Here is a 16,518-nt window from a genome sequence, read left to right on the forward strand (position 1 = left end):
GTGCCCACCTTAGATCTCCTCCAGGCAGGATGGTGATACATATGGTTGATACCTAGCACTTTCCTATCTATATATCCCACTGCATTGCAAGGAGGATCAAGTTTGCCTCGTACACCACATTGCACCTGAGAAAAAAGTCAAAGACACCAAACATGGATAGAAATATGTTCAAATTTACACAGAAAAAGCAAGCTTCACAGTAAGTTTCAACAGCATCCACAAGTCTAATTTCCATAGTATTTTTGTACAAGAATTAACCATTGTAATTCACTTAAATTTATGAAAACCTCCTGAAACTTAGGGAAAAAACTGTAACTTATATGGAAAGTAACATGCTAACAACATTTTTGTTCTTGCTTTTTTCTGAGAAAAGTAACGCCATAGAAGGCTTTCTTTAATTCATGTCCAAGATATAGGATGATTTTTTAGATTTTATGTGCCATTATAGATGTCTAGCTATCATTTAGCCATAGAGAAATAGCAATATTTTTTAATGGAACCATGTAGAGGGCTGCTCTGGCCACGAATAAAAGTATGTTGGTGGAATGTTTTTTTATTGAAACCTTCCACGGTACTTAAATTGTGTGCCTGAATGTGCTGAAACGAGCTAAGCTAATAATTTCATGGCGGAAACAGGACCCGTAAGCATCAATAAGAGTTACATATTCCTTCAAAATCAGATGAGAAACATCAGTGATGCGTTACTCATATTGAAATACACTGGTGCAAGGAGGATGAAGATTTCAGTTCCAATGTAGTGGTGGTGAGATAATGTGTTTTGCTGGAACAGAGACAGATACTTACAGTGAAATGCTTGCCATTATCAAGGCTATAAACATTCTGCACAGTGAATTCCCAATCCGGAACATAAATCCCATACAGTGTAGCCATATAAACAAGAAGTAGGCATGACCCTACCACCCTGGAATTGCAGAAATAACAAATGAGATCTTTGATGCATGCTTAACTTCCATACACCGAGGTGGTATCCCATGTGGTAAGCGGGATCCTGTGTCAAGCTGAAGGCCCAGGATCAAATCCCTCTGCCACATGGGGCGGCTGTTGTTCTGGTAGGGGTCTGCCTCACACCAGCTTGCCTTTCAAAAAAAAAAACTTCCATACACAAAACTGAACAGATTAATCAGGTCACATTCCCTGTCATTGTTTAATGTTCCTCACCATTGGCAACAATATGACTTAAACATGGAAAGATAGGCGTTTGAAGAAACTTCTGATCGGAGATTCCTTGTTATTATCTCCAACATTGCTACAATCAAGTAAGCAAGAGCTATTCTCTGGCAAAACACAACCACCACACAGTGAGAAGCACAAATTATACATCAAACATATCAAAAACATTCTTTCCCATGGAAAATACAATCTTTTGACCTGGAGAATCCCACACCAACGAATTTTTTTCATGTCAACTCCATAAGAAAGCTTGTCTGGAGCATGTGAATACCCTCCTGCCATGTTCATTAAAAAGTTAGTAAATCACAATGAGACGAAAGTTTGAGAAGAATCACGCTAATATATATTGGAGTTGGTCTTCTCCTATAGGCAACACGCACCATAGTATTCAAACTTTAGTGGTGGATATAAATTTATGTGCATCCACTGCCTGTATTCAAAAACAGTGCAGGGACAGTAAGTAACACGGTAAAGAAAGCCCCCAACAAGTCAATATCCACCACCCACTTTTTAAATCCAAAGAAGTTGGGTCACATAGTTCTTGACAGGCCTGGACAACGACACCGTGTCCTGTCTTATCCTGTTCACGGACGGCCCTGGACAAGGACACCCAATGACACCTTTTTTTTTTCAAAAGTGACCGGTGTGTCCTGTCCTCCCCTTTTCTAGGGGAGAGGGCGAAACTCTCTCGGACACGAAAAAGCATTCCAGAGGAACGTTTTTCAAAAGTGTCCTGCCCGTTCTTACATCCCACGTTTGTGTGGGCACATGAGCATGCATGGCCCCATGCATTGCGCAGACAGCGGACACTACCATCGACGCAATCAAACGCTCCCTTAACACCAAAGACCACTAACAAGCAAACCAACCGAAGGTGAAAAAGTTTTGCCCCTATGACTAACCTTGTAGGATGAGACCCCAGAACAGGAGCTTGAGGGTCCTCAAGACTACCTTCTTGACAGCAAGGCATTGGTTTGGAATTCTCTAAAAAGAAACAGAGGTACACTTTCATTAGTTGGGGGTTCATTTTCCTCAATTGCAGTATCATGAAACAGTTTATGATGATGGGGAACCTTGAGAGAGAGAGCAATGGCCATCCCAACAATGAAGAGGAAAAACGGCATGACGAAGTCAGCAAGGTTGCAGCCATCCCAAGGGGCATGGCCTATGGTCTGCCATTGATACCCAGCATCATCCACCAATATCATCATCTACACTTTGCCACATATATAAAGCAGTGTTCAGTTGGTCAATTATATTTCACAGTTGGTCAATTTTCACGCTTCCACTGGAGCAGGGATCCAGAGAGCGGCAAAATGCCATGACTAGTCGACGCAGCCAATCACATGACAGCACTTCATGTGGGGCCTGCACTCTGTAGCTGTGGGGCCCATACAATGCTGTCAAGTGATTGGCCATGGAACCACATCCTATACTGAGCAAACCCTCCACAAAAATCAGTTCATACTCGGGGGTATGTTCATGCCTTAAACATCATATTTTGTTAGGGGGTTATTGTATTTTCTTAAATCTCACCATAGGATGTGATCTACATGCGGATTGGCTCATTACAACATATAAGAAAAGATCTTTAAAGGCTCAAAATTGATGGCTCAAAATTCTTGTAAATATTTGAGCATCGAAAAATCATATTTTTTCGTTGAAAATACACTAACAGTCGATTTCTAACAAACTGATCATGCGCCCCAAAGAGGTTTGTGTTAGAAAATCGTGTGGGCCTACATACGTTGAACCACACATTTTAAGGTTGTCCTAGGTCCAGGCCCGGTTCATGTGATCTAATCCAGATAGGGTCCTGTGGTATCTCATATGGTATGACAGTATATGGAGAGACTTGTCCTGTCTACAACTCTATAATGGGTTGAGTTAGAGACAAACTCCTAAATACATTAGGTTATGATCCCCAAACCTTATATATAGGCCCTCCCTCTTCAGATTTCTCATAAGTCAGAAAGAGATTCAGTCTCTCTCATTAGGTTCAGAAAAAAGGAAAAGGGCCACATATATAGGTTTTGGAAGATCATACCCGTCAACGATCAATCGGAGAGCTATGGATTCATGATGCAGAGCAAGATCGATCCAGATCCATACAGCCTGACCTAGGCAGGGACCAGACATGCACGATGGGATTGAGGATTGGACCCACGTAGTGGATCCGACCTAGGACATGATACCAAGACGCAGGGATGGTGTACCCCTGCAAACTTATTCCAGACGAGCACAGGTTCGAGCGTCCCAGGCCCAACAACAACGAGAAGACGTCTCGGGTTTGGGACCAGACCCGAGACCCTGATCCAGTTGACGTCTTTAAAAACCTTATTCTAGGGTTGCGTGTGGCAGAGAATATTGGAGATTGCAACAGCCTTTTGTTTCTGAATTGTTTTCTTCCAGCAGATTTCCCTTTGTTATTTATTCCTTTCTATTGCTTGTTTCTCTTTAGCTTAAGATCTTTCTATTATCTGATTGAAGTTCATATTGAAATAAAGAAAACCCAACACCATCGATTTCGGTGGTCATTCCAATTATTTTCTGTGCAACGCACGATGTGGGAGTCATGCTCTTCGTTTCAACTTTCAAGTGCCCGTGAAAGCCAATCCCCTCGCTGCATCAAAGTGGTATGAGAGCCAGGTTTTCCTCCTTCGTCAGCGGTATGGCTTAAGAGGCGAGGAACGATCTTGCAAGTGGAAAAGAGTGGGAGGAGACCGGCAACGACGATCCGATGATGCGAATGATTGATATGATGACGAAGATCCAGGAAAATATGCTACGCGTAAGCAAGGACGTAGCCGACATGTCGAAACGTATGGACGGGATCGAAGGATGGCTCGTCGCCCTTGAGTCGCCGGTGGAGCAACGTGCGACATCAATGCAAAGAACGGGAGCGAAGCTGGATGTCATCGCAGATGATCGTGTGAATGACATACTCACGGAAACAGTCCAGCCGACGCACCCTCAGCCCATTCGTGCCACCGTCTCGCAACCGGCACTCCCCCTCCATCCAGGTTCGGCAGCAGCTGCAACTCACACAGCCGGTACCCTCCAGCTGAACCAGGAGATCACGGCCGGACACCCTCACGTCGCGGGTACGTTACCGCCCTGGCCTCGAGCCACAAGGGTTGCGTTGCAGGCCAGACCGGGCCTGCAGGACCCCAACGTCATGCTGGGTCCAGCCGCAGGCCTGGGTTTGTGGCATCGAGCCACGGGGGCTGCACCGCAGGCCGGGCTGGGCCGGGTCTGCAGGACCCCAGCGTCACGCTGGGCCCTGCTGCATGCCTGGGTTCGACAGCCCGAACCGGGAAGGACCCCCTTTTCCCTCCTGAGCCCATGCGTGGAGGCCTCGTGGTAGCACACCCGCGGGTAGCAGGTGGTCCCCCTTGGTTTGGGCAGAACCCGGGAGGGTCCGAATCTGATTTCTTTTTATCGGGCCCGAGACCCGGATCCAGGGGACCACCCTTTGGGTCCCAGGGAGCGGGTCTGGGCTTCGAACCCTATTACCCGACCTACCCAGTTGGGTCCGGTTTGCGGGTCGCCCCGAACCAGAACCAACCTATTAATTTTGAACCCCAATTCAGATCCCCAACCGACCCAAACCCATATCGGACCCGGACAGAGCTCCAGTTTAAATTTGAGTCGGGTCAAAACCAAACCCATCTTATTATGGATCAAGGATCGAGTTCAAACCAGGCCTTGTCACATCACATCTCAATCCATGATCCTACCTATCTCATTCTGGGTCCGACGAGTAGTTTAAGACTTGACCCGATCCAGATCCAATCGGGTGAATCATCCTAGTATTACACCAATCAAACCCAATACCCGTACTAGACCCAACTCATTAACCCATCCCCGATCCAGAACCCAGTACCATACCCGACCCAATACCTCTACCCTAACCCAGACCCATATTACCTCGTTCCTGCCCACCTAGAGCCCGAGACCCGACCAACCCGTCTACCTTTAGTAGGACCCCCTATCATACCAGTGCCACAACGTCGATCACAGATGGCTCCCACCCACGGGCAAGCCAGACCGAGGCAGTTTCCAGTAGCCGCCATGCAGATTCAACAGGGACCGGTGCGACCTGAGTGCCGACCACCCGTCGTTGGAGTTTGTCAGCACCAGTATCCAGGCGAGCAGTACCGCGCAGAGGGTGATGAAGCAGTGTTGGATGACAATGCTTTCTGGAACGAGTACCATGTAGGAATGGTGGAGACCCGTCAGCAGAGAGCACCAGAGCACCCCTCCACCTACGGGGTGAAGCTAGACCTTCCAAAGTTCCTAGGCCGATTCGATGCAGAGAAGTTCTTCGACTGGTCCTATGTCGTACAACTTTTCTTTGACTACTACACTATAGCTGAGCACTGTCGTGTCTCTCTAGCGTCAACTCGGTTAAGGGGCCTAGCACAGACATGGTGGGTTGAGCTGCAGAAGTCGAGGGAGCGGCAAGGACTAGGGCGCGTACAGACTTGGAAGGAGATGCAAAGGTTGATGCAGTCAAAGTTCGTGCCTTCAAACCATGCCGAGCGAGCCTACAAGGAGTACCTGACCATGCGTCAAGGCACCCTTACAGTGGTGGAGTACATTGCTGAGTTCCATCATCTATCCCAGTGAGTGTAGATCAAGGAGACCGCCCGCTAGCAGGTCACGAGGTATGTTTCTGGTCTTCGTCCTATTATCTATGATGATTTTAGTTGTGTCACAGTCGAGACATTAGATCAGGCAAGCAGTTATGCCATGAATGTTGAAGAAAAATTGAAAAGGAGGCAGGAATATAGAGTCTCCCGTAGTGACTAGTCCAGTCGACCCAAGTCGAGTTTCCCAACCAGGGGAGCGAGCTCCCCTAGGCAGGAAGACTCAAAGTCCACCCCTAGAGTAGATCCTAGCAAACCCGACCAGTCCGAACCCGCATACAATACTAGATCCAAAACCAAACCTAGTGAGTCTACCATCCATTGTTTTAGGTGTCAGGAGTTAGGACATGTCGCGTCTAAGTGTCCCACTGTGAACAAGAACGTCCATCTCGTCGAGGGTATCGTTGAGTCAGCATCCGATAGTGAGAGTGAGGGTGAGTCATTGGTTGAGGAAGAGGATGAGAGGGAAGTCATAGAGTTCGATGGCAACGTCGAAAACTTATTGTCCATCCGTCATGTTTTGACCACACCCCAGGAGTCGACCCCTGCAAAATGGTTGCGGAATAATATTTTTAGAACCTGGTGCAACTGTGAGGGTCATGCGTGTGATGCTATTATCGACATTGGTGCGTGTGAGAATATGGTGTCTGAGAGTGTCGTGTCCACCTTGAACCTGAAAACGAAGAAATTGTCCCAACCATACAAGATGGCATGGTTCAAGAAAGGAAATGAGGTTCCCATCACCCAGCGTTGTTTAGTTCGGTTCTCCACGGAGGAGCATTACCACGATGAGGTGTGGTGTGATGTAGCCCTTATGAGTGTGTGTCATATTCTTTTGGGTCATCCATGGCAGTTTAATCGCAAGACCATTCACGATGGCCGTAGGAACACGTACTCCTTTATTTTTAAGGCCCATAAAATAGTCCTTTTACCTATCAAGGAGACCGGGTTTCCCACTGTGGATAAGCCTGAGCGAGTTCCTAGGCTTGCGGGCCTCTCTTACCGGTCTTTCTTGAGCCATTGTCAGGAAGATGGTTATTGTTATGCCCTAGTGGCTAAGCCGTTGAGGAGTACGTCTTTATCCGTTCCCGCGGACATCGCCCCCCTTGTTGAGGAATTTCGCGACATTATGCCAGATGACCTTCCTGATGGTCTACCTTCAATGAGGGTGGTTCAGCATGCCATTGATTTTATCCCGAGATCGAGTCTCCCTAACCTCCCCATGTATCGCATGAACCCATCCGAACATGCAGAGTTGTTGAGGCAGGTTCAGGAGTTACTGCAAAAGGGTTTTATTCGTGAGAGTGTGAGCCCATGTGCAGTACCCGCCCTGCTCACTCCTAAAAAAGATGGGTCCATGCGCATGTGTGTTGATAGTCGAGTAACCAATCACATCACTATCAAATATTGTTTTCCCATTTCTCGATTGGATGATATGTTTGATATGTTGGCCGGTGCCTCTATCTTCTCCAAAATTGATTTAAAAAGTGGGTACCACCAAATCCGTATCCGAGAGGGGGATGAGTAGAAGACGACATTCAAGACACGTGATAGATTGTATGAGTGGTTGGTCATGCCATTTGGGTTATCCAATGCCCCTAGTACCTTCATGAATATGATGACCCAAGTGTTGCGCCCTTGTATAGGGAAGTTTGTCGTTGTCTATTTTGATGACATGTTGATTTATAGCTCGTCTTTGTCTGATCATTTGAGTCATCTACGTCAGGTCTTAGAGATTTTAAGAAGGGAAAAGTTGTATGTCAATGCCAAAAAGTGTGAGTTTATACATCAAATGTCGTATTTTTGGGTTTTATTGTGTCATCTGATGGAGTTAAGGCGGATCCTGCCAAAGTCCGTGCGATTGTGGAATGGCCTACCCCAAAAACTATAGGAGAAATCCGTAGTTTCCATGGGTTAGCCACTTTCTACCGTCGTTTTGTGAGAAACTTCAGCACCCTCATGGCCCCCATCACGGAGTGCCTAAAGGGTACTAGTTTCCATTGGACATCTGCTGTGGGAAAAGCCTTCATGCTCATCAAAGAGAAAATGACTAGTGCCCCTGTCTTAACCCTTCCTGATTTTAGCGCAGTCTTTGAGGTTGAGTGTAATGCCTCCAAAGTGGGAATTGGTGCAGTCTTGAGTCAAAACCGCATACCCATTGCTTTCTTTAGTGAAAAGCTTACTCAATCCAGGTGTCAGTACTCCACTTATGATGTTGAGTTTTATGTTGTGGTACAAGCCCTTCGTTATTGGAGGTATTTTCTTATTTATAAGGAGTTTGTCTTGTACACGGATCATGAGGCGTTAAAGTATTTGAATAGTCAAAAGAAGTTGAGTGTTTGTCATGCCAAGTGGGTCAGTTTCTTGTAAGAGTACACCTTCACTATTCGCCATCAATCAGGTACTCTAAACAAGGTAGCTGACGCACTTAGCAGAAAGAATAGCCTTCTGATAACTATGTCTGTGCAGGTCATTGGGTTCGAGCAGTGCAAGGAGTTGTACCCGACAAACCCTGATTTCCAGCAGGTCTGGGAAGAGTGTCTCTCCCCTGATAGCACAACTAACCCACGATTTAGTATTCATAACGGTTACCTTTTTCGAGGTAATAAGTTATGTGTGCCTGCATTCTCCCTTAGACTCCAATTGATTTTCGAGTTACATAAAGAGGGACTAGCTGGGCATTTTGGACATGATAAGACATTCGCTCTGTTAGGCGAATGCTACTTTTGACCCAAAATGTGCAAAAATGTCAAGTTTGTTCAGAGTTGTCGAGTGTGTCAAGTGTCAAAGGGTCGTCGTCAGAATAGTGGTATGTATACTCCGTTGCCCATCCCTGAGCGGCCCTAGGAACATGTGTCCATGGATTTTATTGTGGGTCTTCCCAGAACCTCGCGTCATTTTGATTCCATCTTAGTTGTGGTTGACCGATTTTCCAAGATGGCTATCTTTGTCCCATGTGAGTGAACCATTGATACCTCGTTAGTAGCCTCATACTACTTCAAGGACGTGGCCCGTTTTCATGGGTTGCCTCACACGATCACCTCAAATCGTGACACGCATTTTATGAGCCATTTTTGGAAATCGTTATGGGCCTTATTACAAACCAAGCTCCAGTTCAGTAGTGCATATCACCCTCAAACTGATGATCAAACCGAAGTCGTGAACCGCATGTTAAATTATGTATATATAAATATATATATACATATACTTATATATGTATATATACATAATTATATTTTCTTTTTCTGTTTTGTATAAACCAAAAACCCGATAGGGGTATTTTGGTAATTCCCAAATGTACTTTTTTCTTTTTCCCTTTTTTCTTTTTCCTTTTTTATTTCTTCTTTTTGCTTTTTGGAATCATAAAGGGGCCCCACCCATCTAGTCGTTGGGGCCCCAACAGTCATATTTATGACCGTTGGGGCTCCCAACGACTAGAAGGGAGCCCCCTTTATGGGTCCTCTTTAGTGCTTCCCTCCTCTATTTAAAGATGAGGTTCCCCCTTGTAAATGTATGGGTTTTTACACCCTTCTCTTCCTCTCTTCAATAAATCCAACTTATGACTTTAAGTCATTTCCTATATTTGTGAGTTTTGTGTGTGCACATTTGGTGTTTGGGTTCTTGGCTCTTGTAGTCACTCTTAAGGAGTGACTTTTGCTCTATTGGTGCTTCCGCCTCTTTTCATTACACCGCACCCTAGGGAACTTGTTAAGGAGTCTCGTTTGAGAGAATGACAAAACATGAGACCTAGTCTTGCCTCACGCCGAGTTCACATATAACAGCTCCATCAACTGGTCCACAGACAAGTCTCCTTTTCAAGTGATTTATGGTCGGTCACCCACTCATTTAGTAGATCTAACCCCCGTGACCAGTCTCCCAGCCCTAGACGCGTTTGATGTCGTAGAGTGCATGCATGATATTCATAGACAAGTCTGAGCCAATGTCGTTGAGATGTCCAGTTCCAAGTCGGTCAGTTAGTATGGGTTTACCTGCGTCCTGAGCATTTTCTAGTGGGTACTTATGGCAAGTTGAGTCCTAAGAAATATGGCCCTTTCCAAATTATTCGGCGATTGGGTCTGAATGCCTACCTCCTTGAACTGCCTGAAGATTGACACATTTCGCCTATCTTTAATGTGTCTGATCTATACGCTTACTGTGGGGACAACAAGTCATCAGAGCCGACTTCTTCCCAACCAGGGAAGAATGATGCAAAGCAGGAACGATCCAGATCCATACAATCTGACCCAGGCAGGGGACCAGACATGCACGAAGGGATTGAGGATCGGACCCACGTAGTGGATCCGTCCCAGGACATGGTACCAAGACGCAGGGATGGTGTACCCCTGCGTACTTATTCTAAACGAGCATAGGTTCGAGAGTCACAGGCCCAACAGCAACGAGAAGACGTCTCAGGTCTGGGACCGGACCTGAGACCCGGATCCAGTTAACGTCTTTAAAAACCCTATTCTAGGGTTGTGTGTGGCAGAGAATATTGAAGATTGCAGCAACCTTTTGTTTCTGAATTGTTTTCTTCCAGCAGATTTCCCTTTGTTCTTTATTCCTTTCTATTGCTTGTTTCTCTTTAGCTTAAGATCGTTCTATTGTCCGATTGAAGTTCATATTGAAATAAAGAAAACCCAACACCATCGATTTCGGTGATCATTCCAATTATTTTATGTGCAACGCACGGTGTGGGAGTCGTGCTCTTCGTTTCAACTTTCAAGTGCCCATGAAAGTCGATCCCCTCGCTGCATCAATTCAGGTATCGCTTTCGCTTTCAGTTTTATTCTGTTTTTTATTTCAACGGTTTAACGAGAATAGGTATTCGATCCTACTTTAGTTTTCGATGGATCCTTGAATCTGACAATTGGTATCAAAGCGTATGTTCCAGTTGAATCATTAAAAGATTACGATTTCATATATATTTTATTTTCTTTCTTTCGATGATGATCCATTATAATTGTGGATCGTCACTGGGCGATATGGGGTTCTGTCCCTATTAACATTGTCAAGCTAGAAAAGCCACAATGCTTTTTGTAAAGTTGCTATTCGAACGGCCGGACCATCCCTTCTTGATCTTCCCATCGTCATCAGGTGGAGCGGGGGGAGGCTTGCCCCTATTCGGACCACCAGGCAGGCAAGCATCTGGTTTGATCATCGTGCTCTGACAAAGGGATGGCCGTTTTTCGACCATCTCACTCTTGGCCCGCATTTTGGAGGGACATAACAGTCCCTCCCTCCTTCGGTTTTGATCGGAAGGAGGGCTTTGCTTCGACTGGAGCAGGGTTGTCGGCTGGCCCTCAACTGCTTACCCATGCCGAACGGTGGATTGAGCCCGATGACAATGTCTAGGGCTTTGGGTTTGCCCCCAACCACTGGTGGGTAACCAGGTCTTGGCTCCCGACAGTAAGGGTATTCGGTCCACCCCTTTCGTCGACCGGTGACCAGAAGTCGGCTACCTCCGACGATGTCGACGGGACATTCAGTTTGCCCCATCCATCGCCAAAAGGGGATTCAGAGCTGACAACCATCCAGAGGGATATCCGATCATCCAGGCGGATGATAGTCGACATCTGGTTTCCACCTTCGTCGGCAGCGTCTTGGCCGTCAGGTGGGTCGCTCGGATTGGTTTACCGGCTCATCCCTCAGGCGATGTAGAGTTACTCAGGGCCGATTCGGCCTTCAACCTATGCGGCGTCTCGGGTGTTTCGATATTGTATTGTTGTGCATAGCTGACTCGATTTTCTGACCGGTTTGGTCATTTGATGAGGGACAGTTCAGGAGTGCCTGAACCAGTTCGGTTACCTGCATGGGGGGCGGTTCAACATTGTGTCTTAGCCGATTCAGCCGGTCGGGCCGATTCATTTTTTTGCAGACTGGTTCAGCCTTCTGCTTACGGGACCAATGTGGTTAGGTCACATGCAGGACCGAATCGGCCGTTTGGAACAGACTGTTTCGGTATTTGGATCTTGGTCGGGTCGGCCCTAACACACTAGGCCGGTTGGGTCCAGTATGTTGTGGGTGTTGGTTTCACTGGCAACCCAAGCTCGTTCAGTTCCTATTCAGGGTCGGAACCGGCTAAGGTTGCATTTGGAGGGTGCAGACCTGGAACCCGGTTCAGCCCCATTCAGTTATAAGGGTTGAACCGAGTCATGTGAGCCCATGTGCGGGTTGGGTCTGGTTTGATCCGACCCATTACAGAGGCCATCCATCCGGGCAAGGTTCACAGGGTCTGACCTAATTTGGGTCAAACCTACTTCGGGACCCGCAGGTGTAATAAACGAAAAAAAATAGCTTGGATTCGGGTCGGATCCGGACCCGACCCGGACCTAATTGAGGCACTGCCTCCCTCGGGTCTTCTATAGACAGCGAGGCAGGGGGTTTCAAACACGAACCCCCCCCCCCCCTCATTGTCTCTCTCATGATTCCCCTCACTGCCTCTCGCCCTCTCGTCTCTTTCCGACTCTCTCTCTCGCTCGTCCACTGTCACCGACGCAGGTGACCCGCGACGACCCGTGGCCATCGGCGACCACCCTTCTCCGGCGAGCCAGCTCGGAGCCCTCCGCCTCCATCGTTGTCGCTGCGACCGACGCCGGCGACCCCTGGTACGTCGCCTCCTACTTTTCTCCCCCATTTTCTTTTCTTCCTTTCGTCGACTGACAGGGGCAAAAGCCCCTGCCGATTGGTCTGTTACGACAGAGGAGGGGCTCGCCCCCTCCCCCCCCCCTCCTCTCTATTCCCTCTGTCACGGCAGGGGAGGGGCTGAGCCCTCCTCCCTGCCTCCTGTTACGGCAGTGGAGGGGCTCCCCCCCCCCCCTCCTCTTTGTTCCCTCTGTTCGGCAGGGGAGGGGCACGACCCTTCCCTGCTTCTGTTACGTCAGGAGAGGGGTCGAGCCCCTCCTTCCTGCTTCTGTTACGTCAGGGGAGGGGTCGAGCCCCCTCCTTCCTGCTTTTGTTACGGCAGGGGAGGGGCACGACCCCTTCCTGCTTCTGTTACGTCAGGGAGGGGTCAAGCCCCTCCTCCCTGCTTTCTGTTACGGCAGGGGAGGGGTCGAGCCCCTCCCTGCACCCCCGTTGTTAGGGGGGGGGGGACTCGAGCCGCCTCCCTGCTCCCTCTTCTCTGGCGTCGGGCAAAGGCTTCGCCCCCTGCCTGTTTGCGTGTTCGGCAGGCAGGGGTGGAGCCCCTTGCCTCTCCCTTTGTGGCCAACGGGCAGGGGCCTAGACCATGCCTCTTTGCACATTCGTCAAGCAGGGGTGAAGTCCCGTGCCTCCCCTTCATTGCTGACAAGCAGGGGCTTTTCCCTTGCCTCTCTTTTATTTTGTCAGGCAGGGGCGCAACCCTGCCTACCCCTTTGCTTTCTGAGGGCAGGGGTGCAACCCCCTGCCTCCCTGTTGTCTGTTGACAGCATGTCAGCGGGGGATCACGGCCCTGCCCCTGCTTCTTGCGCTCATAGCAGGTGTGCAAGGGCATGATGCCCCTGCCTCTCCTTCCTTCACGTCAGGACGACGGTTGTGTCCCTGACCTTCTATTTTTGGTGTTAGAGTGCTAAGACTGTCACTTTTGCAGCTCGTATGACGGATCTCGCTCGTGCTCCGTGACCTGAGTCGTCCATTGCTTACACTCGCAGACACCAGCAAGCTTGCAACTCTCAAAGGTAGGGAAAGATTGCACGAAAGACTTGGAAAATTGAATTAAGTTTAATTAACTAAAAATTGACCATTAAATAAATATATATATATACATATAGAAATATATATATTTATACAAGTACGCATTTAACTCAAGGACGCGGTTTCGCGATCCTTGTCCTTTACTTTGCCGTTGTGCATCGCGCAAAGGTTTTCCGTTGCATTCCTGCTTATAGTCCTTTACTTTGCCGTTGTGCATTGCGCAAAGGTTTTGCGTTGCACTCCTGCTTACAGTCTTTACTTTGCTGTTGTGCATCGCGCAAAGGTTTTGTGTTGCACTCCTGCTTACAGTCTTTACTTTGTCGTCGCGCATCGCGCAAAGGTTTTGCGTTGCACTCCTGCTTACAGTCTTTACTTGTCGTCGTGCATCGCGCAAAGGTTCTGCGTTGCACTCCTGCTCACAGTCTTTACTTTGCCGTCACGCTTTGCGCCAGGCTCTTGCTTTTGCATATGTATTGTTACTGCCTTGCTATTGCAGATGACGCTCAGGTTCTCGCTCATTGCATACGCGTTTGAGGCATCCTCGTGGATGATGCAAGAGACATCTATCACTCCCTCTTGCGACAAGAGTTCAGTCGGGAGCTGGCGATACACCTTCGTCTAAGGAGAGGGATACCTCGCAAGGATCCTGGCTCTTCGTGTGCGCAGTCCTGCAAAGTCGACTTGAGATTTTAGAGAGCTGCGCAAAAGCATCAAAGACTGCTCCAAATCGAAGCATTTGGAAGGATGTGACTGGTTGGTCTTGCTCGCCTTTTTGGCATATCTCGGGTGATCCCGAATTGGGGGTTTGAGCGAACTTTTTAGCGGGTGTTCTGTTGAGAAACCCGTATCCCGTCCATCGATGCCGGTATCGAGTCATGCGCGACATGTAGATACCCCGATAGCGGATGAGATTCGAGATAATCACATGCATAATGTTGGCACAAGGTATTGCTGTTTCAAAAGATAAACATTACATCTTTGTGAAACACTTCTGTTGATGCTTCTATTGAGGAGCTATACCCCCTTTATCCTAGAGTACTTGTAGTCGTGCACGATACGTCTAGTACTGCGATAATCGGATGAGACGATCGTGCGACCTCGAACAATGCTAAATGCACAATGCTGTAATCACATAAATGACCTCATATTCGCCTTCACAGGCAAGATGCTCGAGTGGTTTCAAGACCACAACATAGGATAAATCGTTAGTTAAGCAACCCCTAACGCACACATTCGCTTCTGGTTGTTCTGTCAAGGGAGAGGACAGAGCGGTACAAAACTCCAATGGACAGGTTGTTAACAACCACCCCACGGGCAATGATTCTACCTCCCCAGTCATTGGAGTTAAGGGGAAAGGGGCTACATTAGTTAGCTCAATACTTCTGCAGAAGTTGGATGCATCCGTGACACTGTCTCCTTTGGGGAATCCTCTCTCGGCTAAAGCCGACCCTTTAGGAGCGGACTCAACTAGCTATTTGGGTTATTGAAAATACATAGAATAACAGATGTCCGAACTAGTCTCAGTTGTTTCTACGTTTTGCCTGCGCGTGCCCGCAAGCCAGTAATATCGAAACATAAAGTTTGTTCACATTGGTCGATCGTTCGCTTGCTCGGTAGTTCAGTATGCTACTCGTTGAGCTGTGCACGCCTGTCAAGGCGTTACTCTAGTTGGTTAAACTGCTTACGCAGTTCTTTGCAGAGTAATAAAGAGCTTCTCATACTAGTTAAATGCTTATAATAATAGCATTATGCCAGTTGCTACATATTAGCATGTGACTTGCTTTACCCCTTGGTCGAACTGTTTGGTGCTTATTGTAGCGTAGCACTTGTTGGCTTGCATCTCTTATGATTGATGTGATTACATACAGCTCGTAATCTACGAACTGGTGGCAACTAGGATTGATGTGACTGCTTGTCTTATAAGCTGCTTACATATTGTGATATAATTGTTGTCGTATGATTGCTTATCGTGTATAGCTTATGAATGACTTGTGATGCAATGGTTTATGCCTTACGATTAATTTAATTATTTGCTGATGGACTGAGTCATATTATGGTAATTGTATGTTTTACGAGCATTGTTATAAGTGCTTGTCTTATTCAGTTGTTTTGTTTGGCTGTCAGATAGAGTTAGTTACTCTTCACCTATAGAATCAACTGGATTGTCATATCTGCGTGTTATGATGTATCGTTTACGCATGCTTTGAGGTCCTATTTGAGGATTGCAATATTCCTTGTGGCAATAATACGATGCGTAGGATTATATGCTTCTGTGTGGAGTGATACGATGCATATTGTTGATATACATGTTTGTGCCCATATTGTGGCTACTGACCCCGAGGCGATCAATGGTTGAAGCAGTCGATTAATGATGCATGTATCACTGAGTGGGGTGTCTGTCGAGGGCTTGATCTCCAAAAGATTATCTGCGAGGGCGTGTATGATCAAGACCAGGTACCCAGTTAGAGTGGTAGATTCTCTGTGAGGATGTACATTGTCCACGAACGGGTAGCCGCAAAGACGGTGAACTCCTGTGAGGAAGTGTATGGTCCAAGACCAGGTATACCATCTAGGGCGGAATTCCTTGTGAGGTTATACATTTCCCAGACCAGGTGATCCGGCGTTGATGTTGTTGATCGTAATAGTGGGTATCGACCCTGAGAGCGGTCATTTGTGTTAATGCGTGTATCCAATGATTTTTATTGGATATGGCGTTTGTTGGGGACCGATTTCCCAAAGGTCTCGTTATGAGGGTATGTATAACCAAGGCCAGGTATACCATCTAGGGCGGTAATTCCTTGTGAGGTTGTACATTTCTTAGATCGGGTAATCCGACTAGAGTGGTAGAATCTCTATGAGGATGTACATTGTCTACGAACGGGTAGCCGCAAAGACGGTGAACTCCTGTGAGAAAGTGTATGGTCCAAGACTAGGTATACCCTCTAGGGTGGTTTTTCCTTGTCAAGTCGTATATCTCCCGGACCGAGCGATCCGACGTGGATCT

The 16,518-nt window shown here is 47.4% G+C and overlaps 1 protein-coding gene across 2 annotated transcripts in view; it reads right to left on the reverse strand.

Moving 5' to 3' along the window:
* LOC149839134 (heparan-alpha-glucosaminide N-acetyltransferase-like protein (DUF1624)) overlaps positions 1-16,518 on the reverse strand; it is a 34,692-nt gene that overhangs the window by 8,965 nt on the left and 9,209 nt on the right. For both annotated transcript variants that reach the window (XM_090002307.1, XM_090002306.1), the window contains exons 2-7: positions 2,265-2,402; positions 2,094-2,175; positions 1,390-1,466; positions 1,180-1,295; positions 805-922; positions 9-125 (exon numbers count right to left, since the gene is read on the reverse strand). In XM_090002307.1, coding sequence (XP_089858433.1) covers positions 9-125; positions 805-922; positions 1,180-1,295; positions 1,390-1,466; positions 2,094-2,175; positions 2,265-2,402 — 648 coding nt within the window. The remainder of the gene's footprint in view (positions 1-8; positions 126-804; positions 923-1,179; positions 1,296-1,389; positions 1,467-2,093; positions 2,176-2,264; positions 2,403-16,518) is intronic.

The sequence above is a fragment of the Nuphar pumila genome, chromosome 4 (genome assembly GCF_984573655.1).
Source record: "Nuphar pumila chromosome 4, dmNupPumi1.hap1.1, whole genome shotgun sequence".
Classification (NCBI taxonomy): domain Eukaryota; kingdom Viridiplantae; phylum Streptophyta; class Magnoliopsida; order Nymphaeales; family Nymphaeaceae; genus Nuphar; species Nuphar pumila.